Source organism: Panulirus ornatus, chromosome 48, assembly GCF_036320965.1.
Source record: "Panulirus ornatus isolate Po-2019 chromosome 48, ASM3632096v1, whole genome shotgun sequence".
NCBI classification, from domain to species: Eukaryota; Metazoa; Arthropoda; class Malacostraca; order Decapoda; family Palinuridae; genus Panulirus; species Panulirus ornatus.
In genome coordinates, this window is record NC_092271.1 from 21,360,505 (window position 1) to 21,377,028 (window position 16,524).

Here is a 16,524-nt window from a genome sequence, read left to right on the forward strand (position 1 = left end):
CGACAACAGTTGGGTTATGACTGAGGGGAAACATAAGACTTTCTCAGAACCTGTACTTACAAGTGCATAGTATATATTGCTTACTTCCTCACAGACAAAGGTTTCAAGAGATTCCATAGGTCATTTGGGAATATAATGGTTTATTATTATCATTATCATTAATATTATTTAAACATTCTTTCATACCTGTTCCCCATTTCCCACGTTAGTAAGGCAGCATCAGGAAGAGATGATATTCATTTAGGCAAAATCCTCATTTGGCTCCTCCTGCCCCTCCATGTGGAAAGTGATAATACAGAAGGGGAGTATTTCCAGCACCTCTCTCTCCCTAACCTTCTTAGTTGCCCTCTAAGAGAATCGAGATATATGTGGGTGGTATTGTCTCCCTTCCCCAGGGATAGATATCAATAATATTGATAAAAGATAATAATCATGATAATAATGATAATGATGATGATAATCATAATAAAATTCTGTTACAGTAATAATGATATCAGTAATACAATAATACTAATGGTTATGCTAATGATAATAGAATTATGATTATGATTATTAATAATGATGATAATAATGATAATGGTGGTTCATATGCCTTAAGTTCAGACTTTTATCGTTGGCGGAAGAAAATTTTCAAGTTAAGGGAGGGAGGTTTGGGAAGGGAAACAAGTGAGGGAGGGAGGGAGGGAGAGGTAAGAATGGGTAAGGGTGGCAGTAAATAAAGGAACGTCTGAGAGACGGAGAGGGATTTAGGAGACGGGAACAGGTGAGTAAAGGCCGTGAGAGACCGACAGAAGATCGATCTATGGAGCGGAGCAGGTGTGGTAAAACAGGGAATCAAGTGTGTGATGCGTTAGGGGGAGAAGCAGATAAAGCAGGGAGGCATAGAGAGGAGGAACTAGATGGCGGAAGATGAAGGGGTGAGGGATATCAGGGATGGAAGTATGTGAGCTCGGAGGGGAGGCGAGTTAGGCAGGGAGGATAAACAATTGAGTTAGGGAGGAGGGAGAGAAAAAGGTGGAGTGAAAGTTAAGCAGGTATAAAGCAGGAGGAGATGAGAGGGGCAGGTGAGGAGAGCAGAGTAGGAGGAGGATGAGGTGAGAGGGGCAGGTGAGGAGAGCAGAGGAGGAGGAGGAGGAGGTGGGTGGGGCAGATGAGGAAAGCGAGCTGGGGGAACAGGTGCTGGCGGAGGAGTTAACAATGGCTGCAAGTGAGGAGAGTAGAGTTGCACACATGTGACTCACATGATCTTGATCATACATGACTATTGTCCTGTCGAGCTGCGCCGGCATTACGTCCCTCACGGCGGCACCGACGCGAATAAGGTCGGCTGCTAAAATGTTGCCACGCCCTGGGCGTTCACAACAGCCCCTCTCCCCACACCTGCTTCTTGTTCTTCCCCGTGGAAAAGATTGTAATGACTCCCAATGCGCATCGGCGACCCTCCACTTATCATCCTGCAGCGTCATGGACTCTGTAAACACCCACCCCGTTGCTAAACGTAGCGGGAACCCGAGGCCGTTCATTACACCCGTGTTTATCCTATGCTCCAGGGGCCTCACTTGCTACCCCTACACACCCTAGGGAGTTTCACTCTATTACTTAAGGCTCGAAATATTGACAGCTCATACGATACTGTCGTGTAGGTGACTGAGGCAAGGCTGGTGGGAAGTGAGCGCTCCGAATGCAGGTTTAAAGGTCATACATCATCTGAAATGACTGATAGATAATTCAACAGAACATTATGTTGAGCAAGTGGGCCGAGCTGGTACTCCCCTGGCTCACCTGATCCTCACGTGGGCCGTAGTTCTTCCTGGGAAAGATATGAGTGTTATTGGTATGTACAGGCGGTTGACGGTGGCCGACACAGGCGGTGGTAGTGAGAAGATGATCGGCTTAAAGTTTGGAGGTGTGGCTTGTCTCGAGTGTGTGTGTGTGTGTGTTGTGTTTTACTACCCCTCACCAGACTACAGGCTCCGGTGATACTGAAATGCAGAGTTAACGATCATATATGGACCATTGTAGGCTGATGATGATAACAACCATCTGTCCTCATTAAAACTCTGTTAGAAATGACATTGATTTTCCACATCTAAGTCCTACTGATAACCCCCCACCCCCTCCCTCCATCTCGCATATTGTGGGCTTTCTCCTCCCTCCTACCATAGGCGCTTCGCTTGCCATTCCACATCTATCATCCTTCCTGCAAAGAGCAACCTAATCTTCCGTCCTATCATCACTGCCTTCCCTCCCACCAAGACAGCCCTTCCTACCATTCCATCCTCGCTGCCTCTCTTCCCACCCAGAGCACCCCAACTACCATTCCATCCTCACGACCTTCCCTTCCCCTACCATTCCACCTTCATCACCTTCCCCTCCCACCGTAAGGGTCTCTCCCATCACCACCACCACCATCTCCCCACCCCACCCACCCACCTCAGGCTGTTGTCTTTGCCGCAGGTATGGACTACGGCGACCTCTTGCCACAGGCGGAACGGAACTTCCAGCGGCCGGAGCGAGTGGACGTGAAGAAACCCGGCCCGTTCTTCAACAGCGAAAACAACTTCGCCTTCGACAACCCTCAGAATGGCGATGAGGACCGAGCCGACGAGGTGGGTTCTCCTTTACCGTCGCCATGAAGATATCTTCTCTGTCCATATTCTTTACGTTCCACCTCTTGTTTCCTCATCAATCTCTTTGCCTCTTATTAATCTCTCATCTTTGTTTCTTCATAACTTCCCTCTCCAGACCCGTTTCCACAGGTGAGAACATCACTGAGGCCTGTAATGTTTGTATGATCTGCCCTCAAAACATACCTCCTTTTGTCAACATTCAGAGAATTACGATGCATCTCGGGAACACTGAAATAATTACGATGCAGCGCGGAATTTACGAGTCTCTGTGGAATGTCCCTCGGGCCATAATAAGCTTTTAAGACTTTAGTTATCTGAATATACTTTGTTTAACAACAAAATGATTTTGAGCTACTTCGCAAAGGCCTCCCAGAGGGGATGGAATACGAAGAACATTACTAGAGGCCATAAGAAGATGAGAACTATGCATTTTGAAGCACAAAACACATGGAGGTAGAGGACACTTGGAGACAGGAAACATGGAGATAAAGAACACTTGGAGGTGCTGGATATATGACAGTAGAGGACACAGGATACATCGTTGTTTGATTAATCAGTTAAAATCATGGGGCTCCTTCAGCATCCAAGCAGCGCTACAATCAGAAGCATGAAATGATGGACTCCTTTGGAGCAAGAAGTTCTTCGACGAGACTATACTCTCTCTCTCGTCAACCGACGAAGATACAGCTTCGTCAAAGGCGACTTTTCACTCACACTGTAACAACAGGCGACCCTAGACAGACACGAAACTAGCTCACAACCTCTAAGTCACCTTTAATAGACATTCACTCCCACAATTTCAGGTATCACATGCAAGCAACACAGAAATGAAACGCCTTCATAACACATCCTGGCATTAGATTTGGAAAAGACAAAGAATCCCCTTGCATCCTCTTCAAACAACTAATCCGCTCCACTCTAAACTACGCCTCACCTGCTTGGTGTTCCACCTTTCCAGAAGCATACATAACAGATCCGCAAACCACGAACAGTGACTGGCTGCCTAGCAACCATAACCACTCAACACCCACACAGTGAAACGGAGATCCTCCCCATACAAACCCAGCTCGATATGCTTAGCTCTCAGTTCTGTGGAACAGTGCCAGACCCTTTCCACCCAAACCGCGCTCTTACTAGCCACCAATTCCTAAATACGAATAAAAAATAGCTTGCCCATGTCTCACACTTCAGCAGCCTCTGCTCATATCCCTCCACTTTCAACAATTATCACACCGACGAAACACGTACACACTGAATTAATCGGACAAGCTCTGAACAACCGCCATCCCAACTCGCTTTTAAACTCCGTTCCACCGGACTTACACCCATTAGAAGCCACACTTCCTAGACAAACGCGAGAGTCTCACAACAGATGAAGCTCTGGACATCACCCATCACAGCAACGCCACAAACAATGCTACTACCATAACGCAGACACCCAACACGTACCATCCGTTTACTGTACACTCGCCTTGCATTAAACGCACACACACTGCCACAGTATTGCTCCTCCTATGACCTATGGTTCCGGCCGGTGGAAGCGGCCGGCAAGGGAACAGGAGAGGTCAAAGGGCGTGGTGGCAGGCGTTGTCGTGTCCTCGCACTGCTAGAGGGACCAACTCTTCTCGCCTCTACTACACCGAGTCGGATTCAGTAACTGCCAACACCATGAACTCTCTTGAACAGAATTCACACGGGGACGAGTTGTTTCCTCTCCAAGTACCAAGTAGTGCTGAAGGTACTTAGATTGAAACTCATCACAAGTTCGTTTGTTTTTTGGGGGGCTCTTAAGAGTGTTTCCGCCGTCTATAGGAACCCGGATGCCCTATCACCGAGAGTGATCGACAGTGTGTTAAAACGGCCTTGACTATTCATCTATAAGAACATGTTTGATCCTGCTGACGTTGTTTACTGCTCTTGGTAATACGACGGAGAGATATTCTCGGCCTCAGTGTTCAGGAATCTTTTGAGTCTAGCCAGCTCTCGAGGAGTCTTTGTCAACGAGTCATTTACAGACATTTTTGACACCGTCCACTTCAGACTCTTGAATCTCATAAACGTTCACCTTTTACTTCCAGGAATCTTTAATACCGTTTACCTCCCTTCAGGTGTGATTAAAGACCTTCCTCAGCTTCATGGATCTTTTGATAGTCATACTTTCTGAAGATAGCTACACGGGAGCAGTTTTACTACCCGTGAAGATTTTCGTAATATGACCCCTCACTAAGGTTGTCCCGTCTGCCTCGTCCTGACCCCACAGGAACTGGACGACGAAGCTGGTGTCGACGACAATGACATCCTCCTGTCACGACTGCTGGCGGTGGGTTCAGCGGCCAGGCACCCTGGGGACGGAATGCTGCAGGTGTTTCAACCTCGACCCCTGAGAGAAAAGCCTGGTGAGTACCGATCAGCCCCTGTGTGTGTGTGTGTGTGTGTGTGCATGCACCTGGCATACAGGGAGGGAATTGTCCGGCGTCAGTATTGCCGATTTTGAAAAACTGAGACAATTTGATATTGTCTCTCCTCCCTACTTCACCATTATGTTCCCTGAAGTAGCATGATCCACCTGGTGAAGAATACTCCACCTGGGACCTAATATATGCTGTTCTTATTTGTCTGTTGTAGAAGGTAATATCATAGCATTGAGTAACGTAGACTCTACCTACTCCACGAGTCTCCTAATTTTGGCAACGGGTTTAGATATCATATTTGCCCTGTCCTACCCACACCGTAGATTCTTGTCATTTGTCCTTAGAGTGTTCGTTCCTCATAACCAGGCCTCGTTTCACTGCGTCCCATCCACATCACTTGACGGCAATCCGCTGGACTGAATTTCGTAACTAGGGAAAACCTGAAACTCGTCGAGGAGTCTCTGCAGTTTGTTTTTTCCATGTTTACTAAGCATATGTTTAGGTGTGATTCCTTTCTGTAAGTCATCGACTCGCCCCAGAAATAGTACAGTACCGTCGTAGCTCACTAGCTGGAATTCCGCGTCCCAGTTTTCCTAATCGTTTAGCTTTGTGCGGTACAGTCTCCTTCACTGTCTCTCCTTCTGAGGTTTGGATTCGTCTTAGTGGCCAGCGTTATAGTCTCAGTGGCGAGTGCTTTGTTATCTCCTTCCCTGGAAGGATGAGGGACTGACTTCATTTATTTCCAGGATGTTGCACGTGACGCCGAGTTCAAGTTTTTAATGGTGCCTCAGCTCCTCTGGCTCTTAGTGCGTCTCGGTGACTTGCTGTCGGCACAGGGCGTCTTCCTCACGATAATCTTGAAAGTTTATGGCTTGATGAAGATCCTTGGCCTTCCAGTCGAGTTTCCAGCTGATGCAACAACCCCTTCATCATCAAACCTCTTCTGTAGTCTTAGCTGGGCTTTTTCTTCCTCCGTCTGCTGCACGAACCTGTTGTGTGCCTTCAGTCTTCATTATTTTCTCTTTAGGCATTTGATCGAGTTTGCCAGATATCTTCCAAGGAAGATATCTGTGAGAGGTCCGTCGCCCACTATTGGTTCCTGGAGCATCAGATTGTCTTTCTCCACAGGGTCCATGAGCTCCATCCTTCTCCCATTTGTTTTACTGTCCTTGACACCCCTCCGTGTATCTCTTGAGGGAAGATGCAATATAGATCATTCTCCCAGGTTAACTTTTGTCGTAAGAGATCCGTTGATGTCTGCTTCGATTCCCCACTGTTGCAGAATTGAAAGTCCGGATCTCTTCTCCCTTCTACTTATAGATTTACATTCGTACACAACTTTACACAGTTACGGTCCCCAGCATCATACATTCCCCGTGTGCTTGCTGTAGTGCGATGGTGAGTGTGTCTTGGTGTCTCTCTGTTTTCCCTTGCGTATTACCTTGTAGATATTTATTTTCTTCGTAGAATCTCCTCATTCCTCGCTTGGTCTGTTTTTATTCTATCAAATACCACCAGATTCTAATAAGTATGCTTTATCAGGGCCTAGCTCATGCAATGTTTGTCAAAATGTAACCTTTATGATTATTTCCAATTAGTCTTGGAGTTATCTTTCTGTCGAATTTCTTCACAGTTGCCGAAATCAACATTCTTCTCTTTTTTTTCCCCACCTTGACTGAATAAGGCCCATTGTTCAGTGTAAAATATAATCATTGATGTGTGCCTTAATGTCTCCCGTGTTACAAGTTCTTCAGCATTCGGTCTAACTCTGATGTTGGCAGATATTCTAAGCTTGTTATCATCTGTTTCCGAGTCTCCGGTTTCGTTTCCTTACGCTTTAAACCTTCGCCCACACGCATTCATAATTAACAATTCCCACTTGGCTTAAATCTGGCAACGTTTTCTTTCCTCGTGTCCCTAATGACGTCCTCCTTTGATATCCTTTGAAAATATTTGCTGTGTTCACCCTTGAGTCTTCCTCTCCCTCAGCCCAAGCCATTTTTCCTCTTGGCTGACCTGCTCTTCACTTGGCTGTGAAGGATGGTCCCGCTTGACCACCATACCTGACTGCTCGTACCTGACCTTTGCGTCTTTGACAACTCGTACTTGACCTTTAACCACTTGTATCTCGTCCTTATCGATGACTGCTTGTTGATGACCCTTAGCTTCCCCGCGGTTCCTTTTGGTCCATCCTCTATGTATCGGTATTGGTTTGTACATGTTCATCTTCCTGTAGTTTTCCCACCCCCCTCCTCTTGTTTCCCATATGAGATAATAGGCTTATGATTATGGTCCATATAATGGATTATTAAATTCCTCGTATCCTTTATCTCTTCAGAATATTTGTACTTTGTCCCGAACTGTTTCTAGAAGTCTTCCTAACTCGAAGGCGTTCGATGACTTCTTGTTTCAAGGATTCCATCGTATTTTTGCTTTTGGCTCCACTGAATTGATCGAAGAGATCGCTGCCCGCTGACTAACCAAGCGTTCCTTCATTTCTTTGTTTACTTCCCTCCTTCCTTCAATTCTCTGTTCACTTCCTTCCTTCCATTCTTCCTTCATTTCTCTGTTCACTTCCTTCCATCCTTCCTCCATTTCTTTGTTTACTTCCTTCCTTCCTTCATTTTTCTGTTCACTTCCCCTTCCTTCCATCCTTCCTCCATTTCTTTGTTTACTTCCTTTCTTCCATCCTTCCTTCATTTTTCTGTTCACTTCCTTCCTTCCATCCTTCCTTCATTTCTTTGTTTCCTTCCTTCTTTCCTTCCTTCCTTCGTTCGTGAGTCGTACCATTGTCATAGCCACAGAAGCTTCTGCTGCCTGTAATATTTCACTGTACCTCTAATGCAGACCGTTTTGGAAACCGTATTCAGTTCTGTATTTCTTTCACTATGCTTTGCTTCGCAGTTAATGGTTTTCTATCGTCTTGCATAGCTCTGGAGATGAAAAAGAAACAAAAAAAAAAAAAGAGGACAAACGCAAATGTTGGCACAGATAAATCGCTGCCTTTCAAACAGTTTACGAATACCGGTCGACTTGGTAGCAAGAAAGTGTTGATAGTAATGACTATAATGGTATGCAACAAATTCGTTTTCATGGTAAGGCATCATCCCCTTGCGTCACTCAGCTGCCCCATGGTCAAGTCAAAGGGTTCATCAAGCCACCGTCCCACACATCTAAACTCGTCACCTTGTATATATACTGTCGTAGAAATGGGCAAGACATTGTGGCCATCAGTAAGAGTCTTAAAGAGATCAGTAAGGTGCTGGTGCTGCTGCTGCTGCTGCTGTCACCATACTCTCAAGTTCCTTCCCATGACACGCCTGGAGCTTCTGTACTAGAGGGGTGGAGGTCCCCTTCCCTTAACACTCGCTCTCATCTCGCCGGGTACGCATGTAAATGTCATGAGACGGATTTCAGCGGCCCAAACACCGGAATGATATATATTGGGTTTCGTTGGGAGCCGGAGGCGGTGGTCCGCTGCCAGCCAGCCAGCCTTGTGTAGGCGACACTTGGTCAAAGTTTCCTGACAAGTTTTTCCCTTCTAAACCCACTGACAAAGAGGGTCTTCTGGAGGGGGAAAAAAAAAAATTGGTTAAAAAAAAACCAGGTTTCTGGTAAACTGAACTACGGGTGGACAAAGTTAGTTGGTCAGGATACTTACTCGTCATGTTCCCTCCACCACCAGGATTATTGGTCGTCATGTTCCCTCCACCACCAGGTTTGTTGGTCGTCATGTTCCCTCCACCACCAGGTTTGTTGGTCGTCTTGTTCCCTCCACCACCAGGATTGTGGTCGTCATGTTCCCTCCACCACCAGGATTGTGGTCGTCATGTTCCCTCCACCACCAGGTTTGTTGGTCGTCATGTTCCCTCCACCACCAGGATTGTTGGTCGTCATGTTCCCTCCACGACCAGGATTGTGGTCGTCTTGCTACACGTACACCAGGCTCCTCCTGCCACACCAGGCTCCTGATGCCCCAGCAGGCTCCTCATGCTCCACCAGGCTCCTCATGTCCCACCAGGCTCCACCAGGCTCCTCATGTTCCACCAGGCTCCTCATGCTCCACCAGGCTCCTTATGTCTCTCTAAACTCGGAAAAAGAAAAAAAAAATGAAAAGAGTGTTGTAGATGCGTCCTCCCCGAGGTGTTGCTGTGAGACGCCTGCCTCCGCCGTGGGACTGGAAACTACCAGACTCGATTCGGACTCCACGCCTCATACAGACGCTAATTGGAAAACTTCTCATAATACTTAATTGTGAGGGTATTAGGGTGTTAACCTGTGAGATCGTGGCCTTAAAGGAAGGGGGGGGGAGGGGAGGGGTCGATTACAGGGAAGGGAGTTGGGGGGGTCGGCGAATCGAAGGGTTGTGGGGCTGTGTACGTCGACCCCTCCCTCACACAGGTCATTGTCGCTCAGGCATCGGAACCCCAACCCCGCCCATCACTCCTGCTGCCCTGCCTCTTCTTGGGTGCGTGTGTGTATGTGTTGATCTCTCTCTCTCTCTCTCTCTCTCTCTCTCTCTCTCTCTCTCTCTCTCTCTCTCTCTCTCTCGGGGGCGCGCGTGTGCGCACACACACACACTCGCGTACAACAGGAAATCCCACCGTCTACAGCTGGGAAATTTTTACATGTTCATACTCGGCCACGTGTGCCTCACCTGCAGCACACCATCTCTCTGTCCTGCCCCACACACACACCTGCATACCGCCCCTGCCCTGCCACACCTGCACACCATCCTTACCCTGCCACACCTGCACACCATCTTTACCCTGCCACACCTGCACACCATCCTTACCCTGCCACACCTGCACACCATCCTTACCCTGCCACACCTGCACACCATCCTTACCCTGCCACACCTGCACACCATCTTTACCCTGCCACACCTGCACACCATCCTTACCCTGCCACACCTGCACACCATCCTTACCCTGCCACACCTGCACACCGCCCCTGCCACATGTGGCGGGCCAGTCCGGGGCAACATGCTTAAAAGCGAGGCGACGAACGCCATGGTTCAACACTCAGGCGGGATAACAAGTCACAGCGACACTAGGCGGTTTCAGCACACACACACACACAGGCACGCCACACGCAGGCGTGGCACACCGGCCTGGACGAGACGCAGGTGGAGTAACACAGTCTACTGGAGCATTAAGGGAACGGGTGAGACACGTGGGGGCAACACACTAAGGCCTTTACACTCTGTAAGGAAGGGTGACACGTGTGGCCCATCACACACAAGTGGAGGGGAAACGTGTTACGACCCGACGGGGGCAGTGCACACTCGTGCGACCGCACGTGCACACTCGTGTGACCGCACGTACACACGCAGGCCAACACGTACAGACGAGGCAATGCGTATGCGCAGGCCAACACGAACAGACGGGGTAACATATACACCCGGGGTAAAACACAGACAGATGAGGTAACACACACACACACACACACACACAAGGTAACATCACATGCAGGTGGGGTAGCGTCAGGTATGTGGAGGCCGGGAAGCCGAGAGATGAGCCAGCATGTGGACCTGGAAAACATAGAGTCGTGGGCACGACCAACATAGAGTCGTGGGCACGACCAACATAGAGTCGTGGGCACGACCAACATAGAGTCGTGGGCACGACCAACATAGAGTCGTGGGCACGACCAACATAGAGTCGTGGGCACGACCAACATAGAGTCGTAAACACGACCAACATAGAGTCGTAGGCACGACCAACATACCGAGGGTGACGTATCGACCGTGGGAAGAGCGCGGCCTCACCTGCTCTCGTTAGGGTCGCCCAGGTGTGTGCTCTGGCCTGGAAGAATCATCACAACTTTTATAAGCAGATTACGTGGAGCGCTTTGCTAGACAAATCAATGGACGCCCACGTAAAGCCGGGATCGCCGTAGAGCCTACGCCAAACCCAGGCCTTCCCGTAGAGCCTGGGATCCACCATAGAGCCAACACGAAGGGGAGAAGGGGGGTGGGTGGGGACAGACGACACAGAACGGGGCGGGGGGGGGATTGGGGGTTAGGCGCACGACGGGAATTTCCGAGCCGTGAATTGAAGGGGAAGTGGTTGTGCGGCGGTTTGGCCTGCCGTGCCCCACGTTTGGTGGGGGAGATTAGCTAGGGGCCATGGTGGGCCCGACCACATACACGTAATGGAGTCATGACAGCGGAAACTGCAAAGGTTTGCTCTCTCTCTCTCTCTCTCTCTCTCTCTCTCTCTCTCTCTCTCTCTCTCTCTCTCTCTCTGGGATTATCACCAGTGAATTAGTATTATTCCTTTAGTCATGATAGAGATGGGAGATGAATGTTATGGTTTGCGCGCTGTGACTCCCCGCGTGACGGTGTGTGTGTGTGTGTGACGTTCGCAGCTTCGTATGTCCTGTAGGTGTGTGACGGCAGATCCCTGTGTGCGTCTCTGTGACGGCGGCAGCCTCACAGATCCCTCTGGGTGTGTGACGGCAGGTAGGTAAAATTTGAGCCTCCTCGTCCTCACGCACACACGCACACACACACACACACACACACACACACACACACACGGACGCACGCACACACACACACACACACACACACACACACACACACGCAAACACACACACACAGTTGGAATATAAGTATGAACAGTTTTGGTTTCTGGAATTTCGTGGCTTTTGCATACCTGTGTCTACGTCTCCGGTCTTGGACGAAGGTCCTGAGTGAGCCCAGGGCTTGAACGTGAACAGAGACAGAGAAGTACATAGAGAGAGAGAGAGAGAGAGAGAGAGAGAGAGAGAGAGAGAGAGAGAGAGAGAGAGAGAGCGGATATAATTTAAGTCTTGGAGGAATCTGACACACCTGCTATTTGATGGAAAACGGCCACAGTTCTGAACTGTGGCTCTAGGAGAACCGAGGCATTTGATTTCGAAGGGCGTGAGGGGTCGAAGGGCGTGAGGTACGTAATCCCTCACTGAGAAGGACTCGGATGCTACAGCTTGTCCTTCCGGCATCCCAAGACCTTGTACGGTAGGATGCACGAGGTTTTTCTCCAGAAGGGATAGAGAAAACGGAGGTACAGCGGATGTCGGTGGCTGTCTGTTAGCAAGGAAGATGTCGGTGCCATTTAGGTGTGTTGGTGGGTCCAGTGTACACAAGAAGTAGGCGAAATGCTGGGTGACGTGTGGCATTATCATTATTATTATCTTTTACTACTATTACTATTATCATTATTATTATAATTGTGGTCGTTTCTAATGAATCATTTTAAGATCAGGCGATTTTCGTGCGCTTTGGCACAGATGGAAACCTAAGCGATATACCTGTATGAAGGTGGGAATCGCAGTTGGAGGCTGATGGCATGACACGTCGTTCCAAAAGCCCTGGGAACCATGGTAGGACATTGCTAGGGTGAGGACAGGCTACAGAGACGGCAAGTGGTTATTAGAGAACCCTAGAGATCATAATAGAAAACTGGTTTCTTATCTTGGGTCAATAGAGAGGCTGGGATCCATAGGTTTCTCGGAAGTGAGGTTCCTGATGATAGAAAAGAAAAAAATCATTATCTGTTCCTTCAGGATGAGTATGAATAGAACGCTTCAGTTTGTAAGAAATGCGAACCCAAGAAATCACCTGATTAGGACTGGTGGGAAAAATAAGGAGGATTGAAGGCCTTGCGTAAGATGAAGTGTTGGGGCAAAGGCGACAGCAGTGAATACGAATGCTGTAGATTTATTCCCCCCGTCTTCCCCCTAAGAGCTGGTGGGGATGCCAGCCTCGGTGATTAGTGAGTGAGAGGCTTTTTAGAATGTATGTGGTCCGAGGTGAGGTGACTGATGGACTGTCCAAAGGCATGTTTACCGCCCACACATAACGACAAGGGACACAGAAGTGACCGCGCGAATTTACGGTAGCTCCATTGTTACAAGAGTGTTAGGTGCACTCGAGTGTGTTGTGAGTGAGAGGATAGTACCGTGCACGAAACCTCTTTCTGCCGGGGAGGGAGTCATGTGGCTCCAGGAGAGGTAGGGAGATGTGTGGACCAGTTGTTGAGTTTGAAGACTTCGCGGGAGAAATATTAGGACACGAGGAGTGAATCTTGAGTGGTATGTGCCAGTGTGGGTAGGGCTGACTAAGACGCCTTGTGGAAGGTGTTGCTAATATATATGGTTAATAAGCACTGAAAGAAATCCCATGGCAATTATATATATATATATATATATATATATATATATATATATATATATATATATATATATATATATATATATATATGATTTTCTGTACAATGAAGTGTCGAGAAGTATTTACTGATGAAATCATGTGAAACGTTTGCAACGTTTCCCAGAAATATCTTGTATAAGTACGAATTTTGTACAAGATAACGTTATTGTGTGGCATTGATATTTTCGTAAGGTTTTCGGATTCCTTGAGAAAACTAGATGGAAATTCGGTGAAAGAAATATACACAAAGGTACATAACATATATGTATATATGTGAGTGTAATGTAGAGGAAATATACATAAACGTACATAACATGTATGTCTAAGTTTAATGTATAGGAAATATACACAAATCCACATGTATACGTATATATGTAAGTAAAGTGTATATTTCATTCTGCCCTACCTGTATCAGAGGGTTTATTGGAATAAAAGAACAAATGTATTGGAATTATATCGCACGTTTAGCGACGGATAAATCATGATAAAAAGAAAAAAATGCTGATATTAGAATCCAGAATGGGAGTCGGTTTAAAGGCTAGTGTGTGTGTGTGTGTGTGTGTGTGTGTGTGTGTGTGTGTGTGCCGCTCGCCAAGAAATGTGAGAAAAACGTAGGAAAACCATAAGTGATGTGGGTAAGGCACAATTGGTGAAGCCCTGACGAGTTGTTTATGGTCTGGTGGCCACCCATTTGTTCCCCAGACCCGCTCACTGCCAGGGGCTTCCTCTGATCTTGGTGCCAACCCTGCTCCCCTGCCACACACCCACCCCTTCCCTGCCACCTACCCACCCCTTCCCTGCCATACCCAATCTTGCCTCACACCGAGCTGTACGGCTAACGTGTTATGAAATAATATGGTACTTGAATACTGTAGACACACACACACACACACACACACACACACACACACACCACCATCAGTTTGTCTACAAGTCCTCATTACCTGTCATGCCTGTCCAGGAGAAAGGCAACTGGCTGTGGTAATCTACCACCTAAACATGATGCGTTCGTTCTCCCACGGAGACGTGGCCGTCAAGATCAACCCCGTCTCGGAGGTGATGTCAGGAAGTTGCCAGCTGATCTTTAAGCTTGGGCCACATCGTGACGATAATACGTTGCGTTCTTCCTCTCCTGACGGAGAACCTCCGGGTCTTCCCCACCCCCCCACTTCAGATGAAGGTCTTCTTACTCATGACATAACCTCGCGTCCTGCCGAGTCCCGGGTTCTCCCCGTTGATCCACAATAATCTCGTCAGCTGCTGTTACTGCCTCTAGGTTGGTGATGCCAGATACCTTCTGTGTCTTAAGGCGTGTGTCATACTTCCTTACTTAGGGGGGTCGTGGCACCACGCCCTCGGTGACACCTGTGGAGTCTTTACGATCTTCAGGACGGCTTCTTCTTGTGACGTCCTTTGGTTAGCTAGTGGTTGGTCTCTCCTTCATGAAGACGAAGCATCGCGAGATACTGGTTCATGAACCCTGCTGAAGACCTACTTCCTTTCGCTCCTCATGGTTTGCAGGAGAGACTTGACTAGCGATCTCCCCTGACGGATGGCAAAGCGACCCCGGTATGACCTTAAAGGATTAAGTCAAATGCCAGGCCATCATGATCGTCGTACCGTCGTGCTCAAGGGTCGTACCGTCGTGCTCAAGGGTCGTACCGTCGTGCTCTAGGGTCGTACCGTCGTGCCCGAGGGATATGAGCCAGCAAAGCGCCGTAATTAACAACTGGGTGACGAGGTGTTGGTACATCGCAAAGACGTCGGTGTTTGACCAGTAGCGTGACGATGCATCTTGCTCGTAACTTGCAGGGTTTATTTTGAAAAGGATGGTGGATGTATGAGCGAACTGGGTAGAGTCGTATGAATGTTGCATACTCCCACTGTAACCTGTTAATGAACTTATATAAGAGAGGGAGAGAAGAGGGGAAAGAAAGGAATCTTGGTGTACATCAATGGTAACTGTATTGCCAAATTCACTGTGGTTATGTTTTGATCATGAAATTGTCCTCACGATGTAGAAATTAGTTCACAAATAACGTGATAATCAGTTGCATTAAATAATAACTTTGCTGGTCGACATGGTAAAGGTGTTGCGATCCCTGGCCTAATATGGTGTAATTCATTTAACACAAACGTTGCATGATCGTTCGTAGAAATCTGACTTTACGTGACTTGTTTTCCGCTGATCACCCGTTTTCTGTTTCATGTACATTATACTTCGAAACCAAGACTTTTATTCTCAGATTTCCTCCAGCAATACAAAATTTACCGTAAATATGTCCGAGATAAATTAGGGTTACAATTTCGAAGTGGAGACGTCACATGTAGAGGGATGAAAGTAAATGGTTCGTCCTCGAGTGTCCGAAGACTCTAGGCAAGCCGACTTCAAGTGCTGAAGAAGACCTTTTGAGTCGCAGTTTGTTCGAGCGGGTTTTGGCCCGGCCCACACTGGCTTATGAGACAATACTACTGTGGATGATCATTGCGTTTATGCACACACACACACACACACACACACACACACACACACCTGTGCGTGCGGTAAGCAGGACACCTGTGCGAGGAGGAGGGAGGAGGAGGAGGAGGTGGGGTCGAGTCGGTGTTTATTCTGGGTTTGCGGGTGAGCGGCGCCCTCCGCCCTCCTTGACAGCCACCCGGCCTGCCCTCCCCGTCGCTTCCTTATTAGATTGTGTGCCGGGGAAGATGTTCCCACCTTTATTGTATTTCCAGTGGGGATGGTAAAAGCGCTGTGGGTCGGCGAGGAGGAGGAGGAGGGGAGACGCCGCCGCCACCACAACCACCACTTCGATCATGCCAGGGGTTGGCAGCGTTACCGAAGTATTTGTGTGGTGCGATGTTCGGTACTGACCCTTGATCGCGGCGGTATGACCCTTGGAGCATGAGGGGACTGACCTTTGATCGCGGCCTTGCGAGCCTCGAACCTTATGGATATGATGGCTTAGACTTAGATGATTCGGCCCTTAAGGGTCACGTCCAAGGCTGGGCCTTCGTACCCAAGGGCGCTGCCGAAGAAGTAAACAAAAGATGCCACAGCGGTAATAAAAACCTCTCAAGATTCATTACAGCGTTGGCTGACGGCGCACAACACTAAGTCGCCCCAAGATGCATTCCAGTGTTGCTGGTGGGGCTCGTGTGTGTGTGTGTGTGTGTGTGTGTGTGTGTGTGTGTGTGTGTGTGTGTGTGTGTGTGTCCAAGATTCAGGTTGATCTTATATGATAACCCGTCGGTCGTTCAAGAAGTTGCTGCTTGGCCCAGAGTA

The 16,524-nt window shown here is 48.2% G+C and overlaps 1 protein-coding gene across 10 annotated transcripts in view; it reads left to right on the forward strand.

Annotated features, from left to right (window-relative positions):
- IA-2 (tyrosine phosphatase IA-2) overlaps positions 1-16,524 on the forward strand; it is a 351,905-nt gene that overhangs the window by 184,884 nt on the left and 150,497 nt on the right. For all 10 annotated transcript variants that reach the window (XM_071690103.1, XM_071690109.1, XM_071690106.1 and 7 more), the window contains 2 exons: positions 2,458-2,609; positions 4,891-5,026. In XM_071690103.1, the coding sequence (XP_071546204.1) occupies positions 2,458-2,609; positions 4,891-5,026 (288 nt within the window). The remainder of the gene's footprint in view (positions 1-2,457; positions 2,610-4,890; positions 5,027-16,524) is intronic.